Raw genomic sequence first — 19,000 nt, 5'->3', positions numbered from 1 at the left:
ATTTAATAAGGATGAGGGAGGCAACTAACCTATGTGGAGGCCTGATGCAGGTATTTTCTTAACCTCTACTTTAAAACTTCCTGGTTATTGTTTCTACTTTGTATTCATTCCATCACAAAAGACCCAAGGGTTTTTATTGTTCCAGCATTGAACAAAAGACTAAAGTCTCACCATTACAGTCAAGGTAAACTCAGTAGTAGGCATCTGAAAAAAATCAAGAAAATTCCATACTTTGAAATTCTGGTAGTATAAAAAAGGGTGACTGGCCAAAGATGAGATTAGGATTCAGAACTGCATGCATTAAACCCTAATGTTCAGTGTATTGTATCTGGGGAACATCATAGTGAAACATGGGCTCCATAGTGTTTGAGCCATTCTGACTCTGTGTCCTTGATGTTGCAGCTCACATGGTCAATACCTCAAGCTGGATTTTCCATCTGCCCATAGCTCATTCCAATGACCAATGCATGTTGCTGTTTTTTTACTATCTTCCTTGAGTCTCCATTGCAGCTTCAACTTGATTTTTTATGACTTCATTACATTGTCTGATAAAGAGTTGATTCCAGTAACATGGCCCTGCATTATGCTGCCTCATTACCCAGCAATCCTTGAAATATTGAAATTATAAATCATGTTTGATATTACTTCTTTTGGTTCATACTATGTTCAGTAAGGAAATCTATTATATGATTATGAAGATTTCATAGTATATTTATTATATTAACTAATGAAGTTATTGAATCATTTACCCTATATATGTGATGTTAAATTCAAGTAGAGCACATGTTATGTTTCCTTTCAAAATGATCAACCATTTGTCTTATTTTCTAGTAAATACGCCATCTTTCCTCTCAAGTAATGCCTTGAATTACTGCTTTTATTTAATCTTAATTCTTCTATTGATTTTAAATATCTTATAACCTCTCCTTTGTATTCTGCTCATGGTCTATAGCTGTAATGATGTTAGTGCTTTTAATGACTGTAACATATAATGTTGTGTGTTAGGGCTGAGGCTGGTTATTAGTATTACATAATTTTCTGTACATTGTGTTTTTATCTCAACTATTTCTACTTGATTTTCTGGAATATTTCTATGTCAAATTATTAAGGCTACAGTGTTTATTTTTGAGTTTTCTTTTTTTTATTAAAATATAAAAGTTTCCATTTTCGCCCCTCCTCCCAACACCCTCCCACTCCCCCCACTCCCTCTCCTCTTCCCTCTCCATCCCTAAGAGCAGTCAGGGTTTCCTGCCATGTGGGTAGTTCAGGTTCCTCCCCGCTCCCTCCAGGTCCAGGAAGGTGAGTATCCAAACACACTGGATCTCCAAAAATCCAGAATATGCAGAGGAAACAAGTCCCAGAGTCATTGTCAATGGCTTTTTAGAAAGACTTCGGGCCAGCCACATTCAGGGAATCCAGCCTCCTCCAGAGAATCTGGTTGGATCAAGCGCTCCTTCAGTCCCAGTCAACTAGCCTTGGTGAACTCTCATTAGATTAGTCCCCTTGTATCAGTGGGTGATCGCTCCCCTTGCGGTTCTGATTTTCTTTTTCATGTTCTTCCTCCTTCTGCTCCTCCTTTGGACCTTGGGGGGCTCAGTCCGGTGCTCCAATGTGGGTCTCCGTGCTCCAATGTGGGTCTCCGTCTGCATCGCCATCCATCGCCGGATGAAGTTTCCCTCTGATCTTGCCCTCCCTGCTCACGTTCTTCTTCCTTCTGCTTCTCGCTTGGACCTAGGGAGTTAAGTCCAGTGTTCCAACGTGGGTTCCCGTCCCTACCACCATCCATTGCCAGATGAAGGATCTATGGTGATAAGCAAAATCTTCATCAGTATGGTTATGGGCCAAGGCCAGTTCAGGCACCCTCTCCTCTGTCCAGAGAACAATCTGGAAATCTCTCCTTGGACCTGGGATCCCATTTACAGTCAAGTCTCTAGTAAACCCTAAACTGATTTCCATAGTTGAGATATATTCTTCCCTGAACCCATATCTATCCTTCCTCCCTCCCCCCCTCCCAGTCCCCCGAGCATTCCCCATTCCTCCCCTGCTCCCTTCTCTCTAACTCTCTCCCCTTCCAACTACCCTCCCAACCCCCCATGCACCCGTGGTTACCTGGAACTCTTGTCTATTTCCAATCTCCAGGAGGAAAACTACCTGAATTTTCTTCAGGTTCACCTTCTTATTTAGCTTCTCTAGGATCACGAATAATAGGCTCAAAGATCTTTAATTATGGCTAGAATCCACTTATGAGTGAATACATACCTTATTCCTCTTTTTGGGTCTGGCTTACCTGACTCAGTAAAGCGTTTCCTTTTTCTTTTTTTTTTTCTTTTTCTTTTTATTTATTTATTTACTTATTTTTATTTAATTTTTACTGGGAACCCCTCCAGAATCAAGTCTCTTGCAAACCATAGAATGGCTCTCTTAGTTGCGATATAAACTTCCCTGCTCCCATAACCATCCTTCCTCCCTCCCCCCTTCCCATTCCCCCAAGCCGTCCCCAATTCTCGCCCTCTCCCCTCTCCCTAACCAACTTCCCATACGTCCACTCCCCCCACCCCCCATGCACCCGAGTTTGCTTGGCAATCTTGCCTAGTTCTATTATCCAGGAGGATAACTATATAAATTTTCTTCAGGTTCACCTTCTTATCTAGCTTCTCTAGGATAACAAATTATAGACTCAAAGACCTTTAACTATGGCTAGAATCCACTTATGAGTGAGTACATACCATATTCCTCTTTTTGGGTCTGGGTTACCTCACTCAGTAAAGCGTTTTCTATTTCCATCCATTTGCATGGAAAATTCAAGTTGTCATTGTTCTTTACCGCTGAGTAAAACTCTAATGTATTTATGTTCCACACCTTCTTTAACCATTCTTCTATTGAGGGGCACCTAGGTTGTTTCCAGGTTCTGGCTATTACAAATAGTGCAGCTGTGAACATAGTTGAACAAATACTTTTGTAGTATGATAGGGCATCTCTTGGGTATATTCCCAAGAGTGGAATTGCTGGGTCCTGAGGGAGGTTGACTCCCAGTTTCCTGAGAAACCACCACACTGATTTCCAAAGTAGCTGCACAAGTTTGCATTCCCATCAACAATGGATGAGTGTTCCCCTCATTCCACATCCTCTCCAGCATAGGCTATCATTGGTGTTTTTGACTTTAGCTATTCTGACAGGTGTAAGATGGTATCTCAAAGTGGTTTTGATTTGCATTTCCCTGATCGCTAAGGAGGTTGAGCATGACCTTAAGTGTCTTCTGGCCATTCGAAGTTCATCTGTTGTGAATTCTCTGTTCAGATCAGTACCCCATTTTTTAATTGGGTTAATTAGAGTTTTAGTGTCTAGTTTCTTGAGTTCCTTGTATATTTTGGAGATCAGACCTTTGTCTGATGAGTGGTTGGTGAAGATCTTCTCCTAATCAGAAGGTAGCCTTTTTGTCTTACTGACAGTGTCCTTTGCTTTACAGAAGCTTCTCAGTTTCAGCAAGTCCCATTTATTCATTGTTTCTCTTATTGTCTGTGCTACTGGGGTCCTACTTAGGAAGTGGCCTCCTGTGCCTATATCTTGTAGACTACTTCCCACTTTCTCTTCTATCAGGTTCAAAGTGGACAGATTGATGTTGATGTCTTTAATCCATTTGGACTTGAGTTTTGTGCATGGTAATAGATATGGATCTACTTTCATTCTTCTACAGGTTGACATCCAGTTATGCCAGCACCATTTGTTAAAGATGCTTTCCTTCTTCCATTGTATACCTTTAGCTCCCTTGTCGAAAATTAGGTGTTCATAGGTTTGTGGGTTAGTATCTGGGTCTTCTATTCGATTCCATAGGTCGACTTCTCTGTTCTTATGCCAATACCAAGCCGTTTTCAATACTGTAGCTCTGTAATAGAGTTTGAAGTCAGGGATGGTAATGCCTCCAGAAGTTCCTTTATTGTATAAGATTGTTTTGGCTATCCTGGGTTTTTTGTTTTGCCATATAAACTTGATTATTGTTCTCTCAAGGTCTGTGAAGAAGTTTGATGGGGATTGCATTGAATCTATAGATTGCTTTTGGTAGAATTGCCATTTTTTCTATGTTGATTCTCCCAATCCAAGAGCAGGGGAGGTCTTTCCATTTTCTGGTATCCTCCTCAATTTCTTTCTTCAAAAGCTTAAAATTCTTGTCAAATAGGTCTTTCACTTCCTTGGTTAGAGTAACCCCAAGATATTTTATGCTATTTGTGGCTATTGTGAAAGGTGATGTTTCTCTGATTTCCCTCTCCGCTTCTTTATCCTTTGTGTATAGGAGGGCCACTGATTTTTTGGACTTGATCTTATATCCTGCCACGTTACTAAAGGTGTTTATCAGCTGTAGGAGTTCTTTCGTAGAGTTTTTGGAGTCTCTTATGTACACTATCATATCGTCAGCAAATAACGAAAGTTTAACTTCATCCTTTCCAATTTGAATCCCCTTGATCTCCTTATGTTGTCTTATTGCTATTGCTAGAACTTCAAGCACTATATTGAAGAGGTATGGAGAGAGTGGACAGCCTTGTCATGTTCCTGATTTTAGTGGAAAGGCTTTGAGTTTCTCTTCATTCAATTTGATGTTAGCTGTCTGCTTACTGTATATTGCTTTTATTATATTTAGGTATGATCCTTGTATCCCCAGTCTCTCCAACACCTTTATCATAAATGGGTGTTGAATTTTGTCAAATGCTTTTTCAGCATCCAATGAAATGATCATATGGTTTTTTTCTTTCAGTTTATTTATATGATGGATTACATTGATAGATTTGCGTATGTTGAACCATCCCTGCAACTCTGGGATGAAGCCTACCTGATCATAATGGATAATTTTTCTAATGTGTTCTTGGATTCGGTTTGCCAGTATTTTATTGAGAATTTTCACATCGATGTTCATTAGTGAGATTGGCCTGTAATTCTCTTTCTTGGTTGTGTCTTTGTGTGGTTTTGGTATTAGGGTGACTGTAGCTTCATAAAAGGAGTTTGGCAGTGACTCTTCTGTTTCTATATTGTGGAATACATTAAGGAGTATAGGTATCAGCTCTTTTTGGAAGTTCTGGTAGAATTCTGCATTGAAACCATCTGGTCCTGGGCTTTTTTTGGTAGGGAGATTTTTGATAACAGCTTCTAATTCTTTACGACTAACAGGTCTATTTAGATTGTTCACCTGTTCTTGGTTAAACTTTGGTATATGGTACTTATCTAAAAAAGTGTCCATTTCTTTTACATTTTCCAACTTTGTGGCATATAAACTTTTGTAGTAAGATCTAATGATTCTCTGAATTTCCTCTGTGTCTGTGGTTATGTCCCCCTTTTCATTTCTGATCCTATTAATTTGCAAGTTCTCTCTCTGCCGTTTGATTAGTTTGGATAGGGGTTTGTCAATCTTGTTGATTTTCTCCAAGAACCAGCTTTTTGATTCATTGATTCTTTGGATTGTTTTCTGTGTTTCTATTTTGTTGATTTCAGCCCTCAGTTTGATTATTTCCAGTCTTCTACTCCTCCTGGGTAAATCTGCTTCTTTTTTTTCTAGAGCTTTCAAGTGTGCTGTTAAGTCTCCATTGTGTGCTTTCTCCGTTTTCTTTAATTGGGCACTTAGTGCTATGAACTTTCCTCTTAGCACTGCTTTCATAGTGTCCCATAGGTTTGAATACGTTGTGTCTTTGTTTTCATTAAATTCAAGGAAGAGTTTAATTTCTTTCTTTATTTCTTCCTTGACCCAGGGGTGATTTAGTAGTTGATTGTTCAACTTCCATGAGTTTGTTGGCTTCCTGGGGGTACCATTGTTGTTGAATTCCAATTTTAATCCATGGTGATCTGACAAGACACAGGTGGTTACTAATATTTTTTTGTATCTGTGGAAGTTTGCTTTGTTACCGAGTATTTGGTCAATTTTTGAGAAGGTTCCATGAGCTGCAGAGAAGAAGGTATATTCTTTCCTATTTGGGTGGAGTGTTCTATAGATGTCTGTTAAGTCTATTTGATTCAGTACTTCCAATAAATCTCTTATTTCTTTGTTAGGTTTCTGTCTGATTGACCTGTCCATTTGTGAGAGAGGAGTGTTGAAGTCTCCTACTATTAGTGTGTGTGGTTTGATGACTGCCTTGAGTTCTAGAAGTGTTTCTTTTACATATGTGGGTGCCTTTATATTAGGGGCATAGATATTCAAGATTGAGACTTCTTCCTGATGAATTGTTCCTGTTATGAGTATGAAATGTCCATCTCCATCTCTTCTGATTGATTTTAGTTTGAAGTCCATTTTGTTAGATATTAGAATGGCCACACCTGCTTGTTTCTTAGGTCCATTTGCTTGGAAAACCTTTTCCCAACCCTTTACTCTGAGTAGGTGTCTGTCTTTGTGGTTGAGGTGTGTTTCTTGTAAACAGCAGAATGTTGGATCCTGTTTCCGTATCCAATCTCTAAGTCTGTGCCTCTTTATAGGTGAGTTGAGTCCATTAATATTAAGTGATATTAATGACCAGTGATTGATGACTCCGGTCATTTTTTTGGGTAGTAGAGTGTATGTGTTTTCCTTCTTTGAGTTGTGCTTGTGAAGGGTCGCTAGATGTCTGAGTTAGTGTAGGCAGTGTTGGGAATGTTGGATTCCTTGGGTTGTGATTTTCCTTCTAATATTCTCTGTAAGGCTGGATTAGTAGCTACGTATTGTTTAAATTTGTTTTTATCCTGGAATATTTTGTTTTCTCCGTTGATAGTGAACAATAGCTTGGCTGGGTATAGTAGTCCGGGCTTGCATCCATGGTCTCTTAGTTTCTGCAGTACCTCTATCCAGGACCTTCTGGCTTTCATGGTTTCCATAGAGAAGTCTGGTGTAAGTCTGATAGGTTTACCTTTATAAGTTACTTGACCTTTTTCCTTTGCAGCTCTCAATATCCTTTCTTTAGTCTGAATGCTTTGTGTTTTGATTATTATATGGCGAGGGGATGTTTTTTTTTTTTGATCCAGTCTATTCGGTGTTCTGTATGCTTCTTGAACCTTCATAGGAATATCGTTCTTTAGGATGGGAACGTTTTCTTCTATAATTTTGTTGAGTATATTTTCTGGACCTTTGATCTGCAATTCTTCTCCTTCTTCTACTCCTATTATTCTTAGATTTGGGTTTTTTTTTGTGTGTGTCCCACATTTCCTGAATGTTTTGTGATGAGAATTTGTTGGATTTGCTGTTTTCTTTGGTCAGAACGTTTAATTTCTCTATGGTGTCCTCAGAGTCTGAGATTCTTTCTTCTATCTCTTGTATTCTGTTGGTTATGCTTGTTTCTGAAGTCTCTGTTCGTTTACCTAGATTTTCCATAGCCAGCGGGCCCTCGGTTTGTGATTTCTTCATTGACTCCATTTCAGTTTTCAAATCTTGAACTGTTTCTATTACCTGTTTAATTGTTTTTTCTTGGTTTCCTAGAATTTCATTTACGGATTTACTCATTTCTTCAAACTTTTTGGTATATTTCTCCTCCATTTCTTTACTCATTTCCTCAATTTTTTTGTTATACTTATCTTCCATTTCTTTATGGCAGATTTTCACCTCCTGTTTAAGTTCCTCTATTATTTTCATAAAGAAGCGCTTAGAGTCAATTTCTTCTATTTCTTCTGGAGTAGGGTGTTCAATTCTTCTAGTTTCGAGCTCCCTGGATTCTGGAGATGTCATGTTGCCTTTCAGGTTGTTGGAGGAATTCTTGCATTGGCGCCTGCCCATCTCGTCCACTCTGGATGAAGCTCCTCAGCACTTTCTGGATAGAACTCCTCAACACTCTCTGGGTAGGACTTCTCAGCACTCTCTGGATAGAGCTCCTCAGCACTCTCTGGGTAGGACTCCTCAGCAGTGCAACAGGGCTAGCTGGTCTTCCCAGGACCCGGGAGACAAAGGGCCAGCAGCAGTGGGGGGAGGGAGGGGCCCAGTGGAACACCGAAGACCCTGCCGCAGAAGCTGAGGGGGGAGGGCTATTTTTGAGTTTTCCTTCTTTTCTACGAGTTACATTCTTTTGCCTGTCTTCTTATGTAACTATGTGCTGTGAACAATGACTAACAACTGAAGCAGAAATCATTACTTTATTCTTTAGAAGGAACCATTCTTGGATGAGAAATTTTCACCTTTTGAATTTAATTCAGCTATTGAACTAACTAGAATATTGTTGCTCTATGTGAGGAGTTTAAATAAGCTTTCACTGTTTTTCACAAAGAGAACACCAGCTTTCTGATCCTCCAATGGTCTAGCAAGACAACTCTGTGAAGTTGGAGAGAAAGCAGTGCTGCTATCTGGTTATGCTCTTTGTTTCTTTCTGAGATTTTCTCACCTTTCTCCTTTACTAGTTACATTCCAGCCTCTCTGGAAGCTTCAGGCTGTAGAAAGCAGGAAACATCTTCGCACCTCAATGTGTATGTATGTGATTTCCCCTTTATTCTTCAAGGGCTTTCACCTACTTTTCTTGAATTCTTTACCCATCTTTCTTAACCATTATTTATGAGGAGATCATCTCTTATCAGTTTCACAGCACCTTACTACTGCTCTTCATAGTAACCCTACAACTGTAGTAAATTATATAATTGGTTGTTGAATGTCTGTATTCCCAGGTAGATTGCAAGGACTATGACTTTCTTTGTTTTTCAATTTTGATTTTTATTGAGCTTTACATTTTTCTCTGCTCTCCTACCTGCCTCTCCCCTCGCCTTCAACCCTCCCTCAAGGTCCTCATGCTTTCAATTTACTCGAGATCTTGTCTTTATCAACTTCCCATGTAGATTAGATCTATGTATGTCTCTCTTAAGGTTCTCATTGTTGTCTAAATTCTCTGGGATTGTGGTTTGTAGGCTGGTTTTCTTTGCTTTATGTTTAGGACTATGATATTCAAGTTCATTACTTATGTGTGAATAAATGGATACACAGATAAAGACTTTATTCTTAATAGAAAATTTCACTTACTTCTGGGTTAGGTTAGTCACTACTTTGCTGCTTCCACTCAAGCTTAGAGGGACACTCCCATCATATACACATGCTCACACATTGACAGACGCGTGAAAAATCCTTCCATTATTGTTGCCATAATGTCAAGGGAAATTAGTGGGAGTCACAATGTGAAAAATTATCTTCTTCCAGAGAATATTTGCATAGATAATGATTGGAAGGGTGAGTTAACTGCCATACATTTTGCTGAGTTCTAGAATGTGGACATATGCTAATATGTGTATTTTACAAGGCTCTGTGTTTCTACCTCTCCTGGATGATAAGGCTGACATATAACTCATCCTTCTTAATTCAGACTATTTTCTTATTTGCTTATTTGTTTTTCTTTCCATAGCACAGTGGCTGCCAGTATCAATGCCTTAGCAACAGTGACCTTTGAGGATTTTGTCAAGAGCTTTTTTCCACATCTCTCCGACAAGAAGGGCACCTGGATCAGTAAAGGCTTATGTAGGTATAGTTGGTAGAACTTCTGCTATTTATTGTGAATTTTAAATGGGCCAAATAGCAAAATATTGCATTGCTGTTCAGGATGCATGAATAGACATAAATGCATGCTGAGACACAGACGTGTAGATTCTCATACTTCTGAAGATCTTACCAGAAGGTACCAGGAAGGAATGACTAGCTAGTTCACATTGTTCTGGTCTTACTTTTCAGGTATCTCATGCTCTAATATCTTCACATCAATGTCTATTGATAATGCTGAATTGACATTTACATTACCAGACATTTTACATGAGGAGGTGTGCTGTTCAGTATGCCTGACCACTTTATCTAATAATTTTCTCTTGAAACAAAACTCTGATTAATGTACTCTAAGGGGATGAATGTTCCCTGTTTAATTAAAAAGTGCATATTGTCCACTTAGATAAAGGTATGGGCTTGTTTGTTCCTCACCCATCATTGCTGGAATGTTCTATTGACTGGCTTGATCTTATGCACCCAACTAGAGTTGTTATGAACTCATGGGTGCAGAGGTCCTGTCAGGTCCAGATGACACTCTTTTGTTCTCATTCTCCTTAAACTCTGGTTCTAATAATATTTCTGCCCTTTTATCAAACCGTTATCTGAACTTTGAGTGTGATATAGATGATTGGCAGTTGATAGTTGTTAGGTAAGGGTGATTCAGTTTTCTTTAGGAGTGTGGTCCTATGAGAATAGGTTGATCATGCATCAATGGATGCCCCCACATACATGAGTTTATGGGCAGCACTAATTGAACTCATTAGGTTCCTGAAAAATAATAAAGAGGACTTGAAGATGGGAGGAAGGTTTTGGGAGGAGCCAGGAGTAGTTGGAGGAAGACAGTGGTAAAGTAATATGATTTCACATATTATACACATAAACAATATTCTCAGTGATTTTTGATTATTAAAAACTGCATATTACAGACACTGAAACTACCACATTGAATTATATTTTTACAAACTTTGCTGCTTTTTTACACTTTTATTTTTACTTCTGATTATTACATATATATGTTTATGTTTGAGTAGTGGTTTGTATACTTGAGTGTAGTGGCCATAGAGATCAGAAGAGGGTGTCAGAACTCTTGGAACTGTAGCTGCAGGCAGTTGTGAGCAACTCGGGAAATTAACTCAAGTTTTCTGCATGAGTAGTGTGTACTCTTAACCAATAGGCATCTATCTCTCCAGCCCCCAGCTAGCTGTTTTTAAAGTACAAATAAATTATTTCCCTTATATGCTTAATATAGAAAGTGCTATTAATTTAGAAAAACAATTTAATTTTGTAAGTTAAATGATACCTACCTAATTCTGTTTCTGGATGTTTTACTATAACAATCTTCATTGTGCATTTTCTTAAGTGTGCTTTGAAAACACAGGAGTTTAATGATTACATAACATATTATCCAATGGCTCACTTTTGTTTATATTCTTGTTACTTTTATAGTGTATAGTCATTGTACATAGTTATAAGCTTCATAAAGACATTTTCTTTAATCTGTAATGTATTTTGAGCAATACACTTCTAGCAAAGGGCAAAATTTCATTCTTCTTTCTGACTGGCCATAGCCCTAGGGTCCTTTAATGTGTCTTAGCTGTTGACCTTGGGGGAAACTCTTCCCTGGGCAGGGCAGTTATTCGCAAGCATGTCATCCCAGGATCTTAACTTTTCAAACATTTGCATTTTTACGAGTTAGAGCCTCTGATGGGTGGAGTCTTACCCTCAGGACAACTTTCTATTGGTCCCAGTGTGGACCTGAGATTTCATTTTAAAGAAATTCTCTTTAGCAATTATAGGTACTTTCCCTGCACTATCTGGTTTGTAACATTAAATTTTCTTCTTCAAATCCCTATTCTTTTCTCCGTATCCTCCTTCTCTCTGGTATTTTCCTGCCCCCTTTTTTTAATTTATATTGTGGATGAAGTGATTTCCCCATAATATATTCTTTCATCCAAGTACTTACCAGGCCTGACTTTGCTTAGCTGTCAAGATGAGATTAGATCTTAAATTCAGAGTTGTATGGCCACAAACCACATAATCTGTTGGATAGCAATGTGCTGTATTTTTTGTCCATTTCTATTGTACTAGGACCACACACAGCTATTCTTATCGATTCACAAATTTATTTTTATGGGCATGTGACTATTGTATAAAATAGTAGTTTCAGTATCCATTTGTTTATTCATTTCATTTTGGCTGCTTATTTCCCTTTAAGTTTTCTTTTTTCTTTTTGCCATAGTTTTTTTTCTCTGTATTCTTGAAATTCATGTTTCTCTCAATATTACTTTGAACTCCCCTCAAATAAAAATCTCTTAACAATTGTTATTTTTATTTTTGGTCTCATGTTTTGTTCCTTACATTTTATTATAAAAAATAACATAGTAATATATCAACCCCTCATAGAAATATATGGCTCTCCATTAATTTCTTCTAAACTTTTTCACATATCCACCCAGTTCTTTGTGAATTCATTAATCCATTATACTCTTCAGTTCTTTAAAGTAAATTGCAAACACCATTTCATTTTTCATAATTATTTCATCTTGCATATTAGCTAGAATTTAGTATATGTTTCAAGACTTTTAATATAAAAATTCTTATGATGAAAAATCAAACTGTTATGTACACACTTGTTGAATTTTGACAAATGTATTGTCCTAGCTAGAGTTACTATTGCTGTGATGAAACACCATGATAAGTAGTAATTGGGGAAGGAAAGCTTTGTTTGGTTTACACTTCCATCTCACAGCCCATTAGAGAAGAATCTCAGGACAGGAAATCAAACAAGGCAGGAATCTGTAAGCAGAAACTGAAGCAGTTGAAGAATACTGCTTACTGGCATGCTCACTGTGTCTTACTCAGTCTGCATTCTTATACAACCTAAGACCACCAACCTCCCCAATAGTGGCTCAATCTACAATGGTCATGGCCCTCCGACATCAATCACTAATTAAGAAAATACCCTACACATTATCTATAGTCTAATCTTATCGAGGCATTTTCTCAATGGTGGTTCCCTCCTATCTACTGACTCTATCTTGCGTTTAGTTGACATAAAACTAGCCAACACATCCATCTCTCTGTGAAATTCAATTACTTATCAAGATATATCATCATGGTCACTAACTTAGAAAATTTTCCCATTACTTTTATCACCAGTCTCTACTCTCAGCTTCCTCCAGAAAAAAGCAACTGCCAGATTTTCTTTTTCTAATGTAGATTTTTAACTTTTCTAGAATTTCATATAAATGGAATCTCACAGTGACCCAGATTTTGTAAAGTCTGTATATGTTCAGTATAGGTACAATTTTTCTTTTCCCTACACTTTAGTCATGCTTAGGTGAATGTAAGAAAACAAATCCATGGATTTGGGGTGTCAGTTGCTGTTCACCAGTGTATATCCCTAGTCTGCCTCAGTGTGAGACAATTAGTAATAGTCTTGTAAAATCTTTTTAAGAAATGTACTCACTATTCTTCAGTAGATTTATTTGTAAACTCTCAAGGTTTTAAATTTACTTGAGATGTTTTGGTATTGCATCTAAATTCATTTCATAAAAACTAAGTGGTCCTGGACCTTGTGTGTGTGTATCTGTGAGTTGTTTTAGTTGAATATGTTTTTTCTTTATATTCATATTTCTTTGTTTAAATGAACCTATGTACTCTTGGTAGTAAAGTTTTTAGGTGATATTTTCCTGATTATTTGGTAAATTATTTCCAGAAATATTCATTATATTCATTACTCTTTGTGGCCTCATTTAAGCTCAGATGGTAGGATGATTTAACACTTTTTCCCTCTATTTATCCTTGAATAAGATTAGATGAATTTAATCACATTGGCTGACTAGATGAAGTCTGTGGATCTTTTTCACTACATGAATTCGAGATCCAGAGGGTGAATGGATAGTGTTGCCAGTGCAATCCCCAGCTACTAGCAGATATTCATGGAAGAGTACGACTGAGGAAGAAGTTACTACTGCAACTGTGTTGTCTCATCATTGGATCTGATGCGGCACTGACAAAATCCACAAGTACCATTCTTGAGAAATCAATTTTGGAGAAAGTTTTGATTCATTTAGTGTAGTCCCTTCTCAGGATGTGAACTCTTTGGGCCAAGAATAAAGTTCTGACTTTATAACCCCGGTGACTGGTGAAGTGTCCAACCTATAGTAAGAATTCAATAAAACTGAACCAGGATTAACACCAGGGGCTGGGCCAGATCTTTAGTTGTCTTAGTGTCATCCTCTTTCTGGGATAAACTATGTAACAAACACAACTTAGAAGGGAAAGGCTTCATTTTAGCTCACAGGTTACTGTCCTTCATTGCAGGGATGTCAAAGTGGCAGGAGCCTGAAACAGCTAGCTACTTCTGTAGCCAAGAGCAAAGAGAATGAATATATACACCAGCTTATTTTTTCATTTCATGTAAGTTAGGATTACCTATTCAGAGATTGGAGGTACCCATAGTGTGTGTGTGTGTGTGTGTGTGTGTGTGTGTGTGTGTGTGTGTGTGTGTGTGCATGTATGGGTGTGTGGTGGAAAGAGGTTCCCCACCTCAGTTAATGCAGCTAGCATAATCTTCGACAGACTTGCTAGGGGTCAACTTGATCTAGACTAACCCTCATTGAGACTCCATGTGATTCTAGATTTTATCAAATTGGCTATTAAAACCAGTGATCACACAGATTAAGAATGCTAAAACTAAAACTGTCACTGTATCTGCTACTATCTCTGACTCTGTGTCTTTCTCTTTTTTATTTGTTAATGAGTTATTATAGGAACATACTCTCAGCATGTTTTTAAAATAGAAATGTGTAAAAACAATGATAATTTTTTAAAAAGGGAATAGGTACTTTAAAAGTCATTAGAACAATACAATGACTTAAATGTCAAACCAGAAGAGAGTGGTACCTGAAGCTCCTTGTGGTGATGTAGAAAAAAATACATTCCTGTATTGCTGTATAAGCAAATCTATTGAATCTATTGTTAACTGTGACAATACTATATCATCATTACTAAGGGATATAAAGATGTTGTGGATAACACCAAAGGGAAAACCAGAAAAAATTTCAAGTTTTTTTTTTGAGCCTGTGAACCCGAGTTTGTTTTTGTTGATTCACCATGTAAAAGGTGACAATCTCTCTGTATCTCAGAGTTCAGTAGCTTCTCCTTCAGCTTATTTCTAGTGAGTGACTGGAACTAACACCTACATAATTAGTTTGGATTTGCTTCAACCCTTTCCACATTCATATTACTTCACTTGACAGACTTCTGTAATGCTAGAGAGAAATCTTTAGATCTTGTACTTCATTTGCCCCGAGGAACAGTTACTGGCGTACTGAATAGACACTGTGCTGGCTTTGTGCAAACGGTTTTCCTTCTTCAGTCCTTCAGTAGGATGCAGTGCTGGGTGCTCAAGGTGACCTCAAGGAAGTGTATCATTGTATGATTCCTTTCTTTCAGGTCTCTTGTTTGGTATCTTGTGTACTTCCATGGCTGTGGTTGCATCCTTCATGGGGAGTGTTGTACAGGTAACGGAAGAGGGAAATGACATTTGATTTTACAGCAAACTTTCCCATGTTTTCCTTTCTAATTAATGCCTTGACTATTACTCCAAAGCCCAATATTAATATTTATGGACACCAAATCCAAACAAAACATACTTGAAAATTTCAACCAAAATTGCTTTCAGAAGTTGAAAGCAGTAAGAGAATTACTTGCAATGGGTTTATTTTCTCAGTACATAAAACATGTGTTCTCTCATTCTTTCTGTTTTCTGAGCCGTTGCTTTCTTTATTTGTTTTTATGTTATCCGTTGCTGAAAAACAAAAAACAAAAACAAAAACAAAAAAATAAAACAACCCCACCCCATCCAATTGGGAGATACTCTGAGATACTGAAATGCTTCTTGAGAGAGAGATTTTTACATTTCAAGTCATTTGTAATTCAAGTGTGCTAGACTCCAGAGAAGGTCAGGACAACCCCAGTGACATATAGGGAGGCGGTACCTATAGAGAGTGAGTTAAGATAGTTGAACTCATTCCCCTGTCATTGTTCAGATGAAGATTCTGACTCAACTGACTTCATTGGATTGAAGTCTATGTCACACAGTCACACAGTATAGATGCTGGCACGCTAGAAATGAAACTCCCCATATTAGTCTTTCAGGTGAGGTGAGTAGCTCTAATGCAGTAGTTCTCAATCTGTGGGTTTTGACATCTTTGGTATCCCTCCATCTCCAAAAGTACTTACATTGCAATCCTTAACCATAGCCAAATACAATTATGAAGCGGCATTAAAAATAATTTTGTGGTTGGGGGGGTCACTACAACATGAACAACTGTATTAAGTGTCAAAGCATTAGGAAGGTGGAGAACCCTATGGTGATTCACTCACTTCTTTTGCCACATTTGAGTAAATAAAAATAATTGTAATTCTTCTATTATTTTCACTATAAAGCTAGTACTATTTGAATTTAGTAAATCAGTATTCAGATTCTGATTTTACATATGGAAACAGACAAAAACTTAAGTCTCATAAGTGTAAATGGTAGAACCATGGTTAATTCCTTGTTCACAAAAAACATACATACTTATGGCATGTATTTGTGGGTGATACCAGTGGCGACAACTTTCAGTCTCATAAAAGGTAAATAAATTTTTCCTCAATGGTTGTTTTGATTTGCTGTTTTGTTTATTTGTTTGTTTTTGAAGTTATATTGTACTGTTTCATGTAGGAATTTAAAAAGTGTGTCTTAAAAATCTCAACCTGTAAAATGCACCAAGGGAGACAATTCCCACCATTGATTCCATGTGAAAAACGCTAGGCAAATGGTATTCCCTTCCCTAAGATCAAGTGCATAGCAGTGTGCTGAAGGCTGTGGGAAGCCCAATGACAAACTTGAAATAGTGTGCTTGAGGATTTGTGCAGGGATCAGATGAGAGTAGGGAAGCTCTTCCTGTGAGGATGGCCGTGGAGAGCTTCCTGGGAGCACTGCTGATTTGTAGCTCTTTGCCTTTCTGTTTTTTAATCCATTGCTCATTTCTTATGCCCCCACCCATTCTGACATTCACTTATGTCACATTTGAACGAAGTAAACATGAAAAATTTAGGAAGATACTGAAACTAAAGAAGTAAAGATAAGATTAAGTATGACTGAAACTCAGAAGTCTTTAAGATCCCTGAGAGTTACAATGGTGCAAGATGCCTTTCTCCACAGCATGTTGTTGCCCACTGGACTACCTGGAATTCTGCTAAGGGGTAGAACAATTTGAAGACATGTTTTTTTTTTTAACTCAACTCAGGAAGGTCTTCTGTAGATCTTATAGCATGCTGGCATTCAGAAGCCAAGCTACAGAAACCAAAGCTCCCTAGCAGGGCACAGCACTGACAAATACAGTGAAAGTAGGGGACAGTTCAGGGCTATTCCTAATACAGGACACAGTACTCCAACACGTTTCTGAGTTTCCTTTGGAGCGCACCTTAAGTCTTCACCGGCAAACAGTTCAGTAAGTGGGTATGATGAGATGCCCTTCTTATATTTTTAACAAGCCAAGTACAGTGCAGCTAAATGCCGTTCCCAAGTCATCGGCAGCTCCAGTGCTAAAGCACAAACTCCCTGGACTCTGCCCTCTGTTTGTAGGAGAAGCTCAGATGGGTTCTGGGCATTGAAGTAGAACCCAAGTTAGACTAGCTTTGAGCTTGCCTCAGATTACAGATACTAAATGACAACAAAAAGAAGGTAAAAATGAAAGTCGGTTGTCATGGTAGACTACAAAAACACGCACAGAACACATTAATATTTATTATGTAAAAACTGAAACTCTTGGGTTGATTTTCTGTTGCTTTTTGCTCTGATGCCTCAGACATTGCAAGTTTGTCTTTATTCCACTACCCCTGCTTCAAAGGGAGATAAATGTCTTTAGTATTTTATTGAATCTTCTCATGATATCAAGTAATAACCTTGAAAATGCAACTGCCCACACAATGATGAATTAATTCTACCACCTGCAAAGAAATGAAACAAATATTAAATAACTGAAGTCAGGGGAAAAGAAACTTAATTGCACATGCCCCTGTCATTTATATAGTAGCAATTGAATTTTTTGAAAATGATTCTGGGAAAGCAATCTGTTTAAGTTAGGATTTTATTGCTGTGAAGAGAAACCAAGACTACAGCAACCCTTATAATAGAAAACATTTAATTGGACTGGCTTATGGTTCAGAGGTTTAGTCCATTATAGACGTGGCAGGAAGCAAGGTAGCATACACACAACATGGTGTTGGAGAAGGAGCCTATGGTTCTCATCTGGATCCACAGATATGAGGAAAAGAGACTATCATACTGGGCATAGCTCAATCTTCTGAAACTTCAAAGCTCATGCCCTAGTGACACACCTCCTCCAACAAAGTCACACCTACAACAACAAGGCCACACCTCCTAATAGTGCCACCTCCTTTGGGTCTATGAGAGCCAATTTTATTCAAGCCACCACACAATCATAATGATATATTAAAGCTCATATCTCTGGAAAAGAATTTATATTATGACTGAAGGAAATGAGAAGATTCCTTTGCCTTGCATGTTTTTATATAGCAAGGAGAAAGTGCAAGTTGAATGGTTACAAGTTAATATCAAAAAGTTCATCAAATCCTAGTGATACGTGGTAGGTTATAGTGGAATTCAGTCTAATTGTTAAAGATAGACTCAAAACCATTTCCTTCTTTAGGTAAAATAAGGAGGGTGTTATGGTGATTTGCATTCTTCATATTTTTTAAAGACCACTTTTGTGAAAGGAAATGTAAAAGCTTAAAGCCAGACAAATCAGGATATATATATGACCTTTGCTCACTCTCTAAATGAAAATAGGCTTGACTGTGTTTCTGTTAGCCTCAAGATTCCTTTCTACAAATTTTGGTTACTGTTCCTGAACTGGGTGAGTGTGAGAATTAGATGAGCCGTTGTCTGGAGTTCCCAGGTGGATCTTCCTGACTGACTGACACATGGGCGGCATCTGATAAACAAACCTTTATAAGATCTTGGGAGCATTCTAAAGGTTGGCTTCTGATGTAATATGCCCATGGTACTTACACAGATATAGAAAGTGCTGCAGGGAAAGTACTTTTATGTGTGTTGCAATGCACGTGTGCATGTGTACACTCTCATTTACACAATCCAGTAAATTTGCATTCCTAGCTCTTAGAAGGTCTCAGACAGTGTTCAGTCTTTCCAAACTGCTACTTTTTTCTCTTATGTTACCCATGCACTCACATGTACACAGCTATAGAGACTTCGGGAAGCCTGTCTTTACTTATGTTTATACTATAGATATTCCATAAACTCTAAGCCAGTTCATTTGGATCAGTCATTTAAGGGATAAGAGATATTGAAATGCTTTATTAAAAAAAATTTGTCAATATCCAAAAGAAAAGATCCATAAATGTAAAGAGAAATAAAAAGGAGGAGATATGGGGTGCCTGATGGCCTCTCTAAAGTGTTCCAAATACTGAAAAATTCTTCATTGCCTCAGAAGTGATATCGGTGGGGTGCAAGGG

General features: G+C 37.9%; 1 protein-coding gene across 1 annotated transcript in view; it reads left to right on the top strand.

Moving 5' to 3' along the window:
• Window positions 1-19,000, top strand: part of Slc5a12 (solute carrier family 5 member 12) — a 57,079-nt gene that overhangs the window by 25,012 nt on the left and 13,067 nt on the right. Inside the window, exons 9-10 of the mRNA XM_048443714.3 lie at window positions 9,318-9,430; window positions 14,909-14,976. Coding sequence (XP_048299671.3) covers window positions 9,318-9,430; window positions 14,909-14,976 — 181 coding nt within the window. The remainder of the gene's footprint in view (window positions 1-9,317; window positions 9,431-14,908; window positions 14,977-19,000) is intronic.

The sequence above is a fragment of the Myodes glareolus genome, chromosome 10 (assembly GCF_982192425.1).
Source record: "Myodes glareolus chromosome 10, mMyoGla1.1, whole genome shotgun sequence".
Taxonomy (NCBI): domain Eukaryota; kingdom Metazoa; phylum Chordata; class Mammalia; order Rodentia; family Cricetidae; genus Myodes; species Myodes glareolus.
This window is presented reverse-complemented; position numbering and strand designations above follow the sequence as displayed.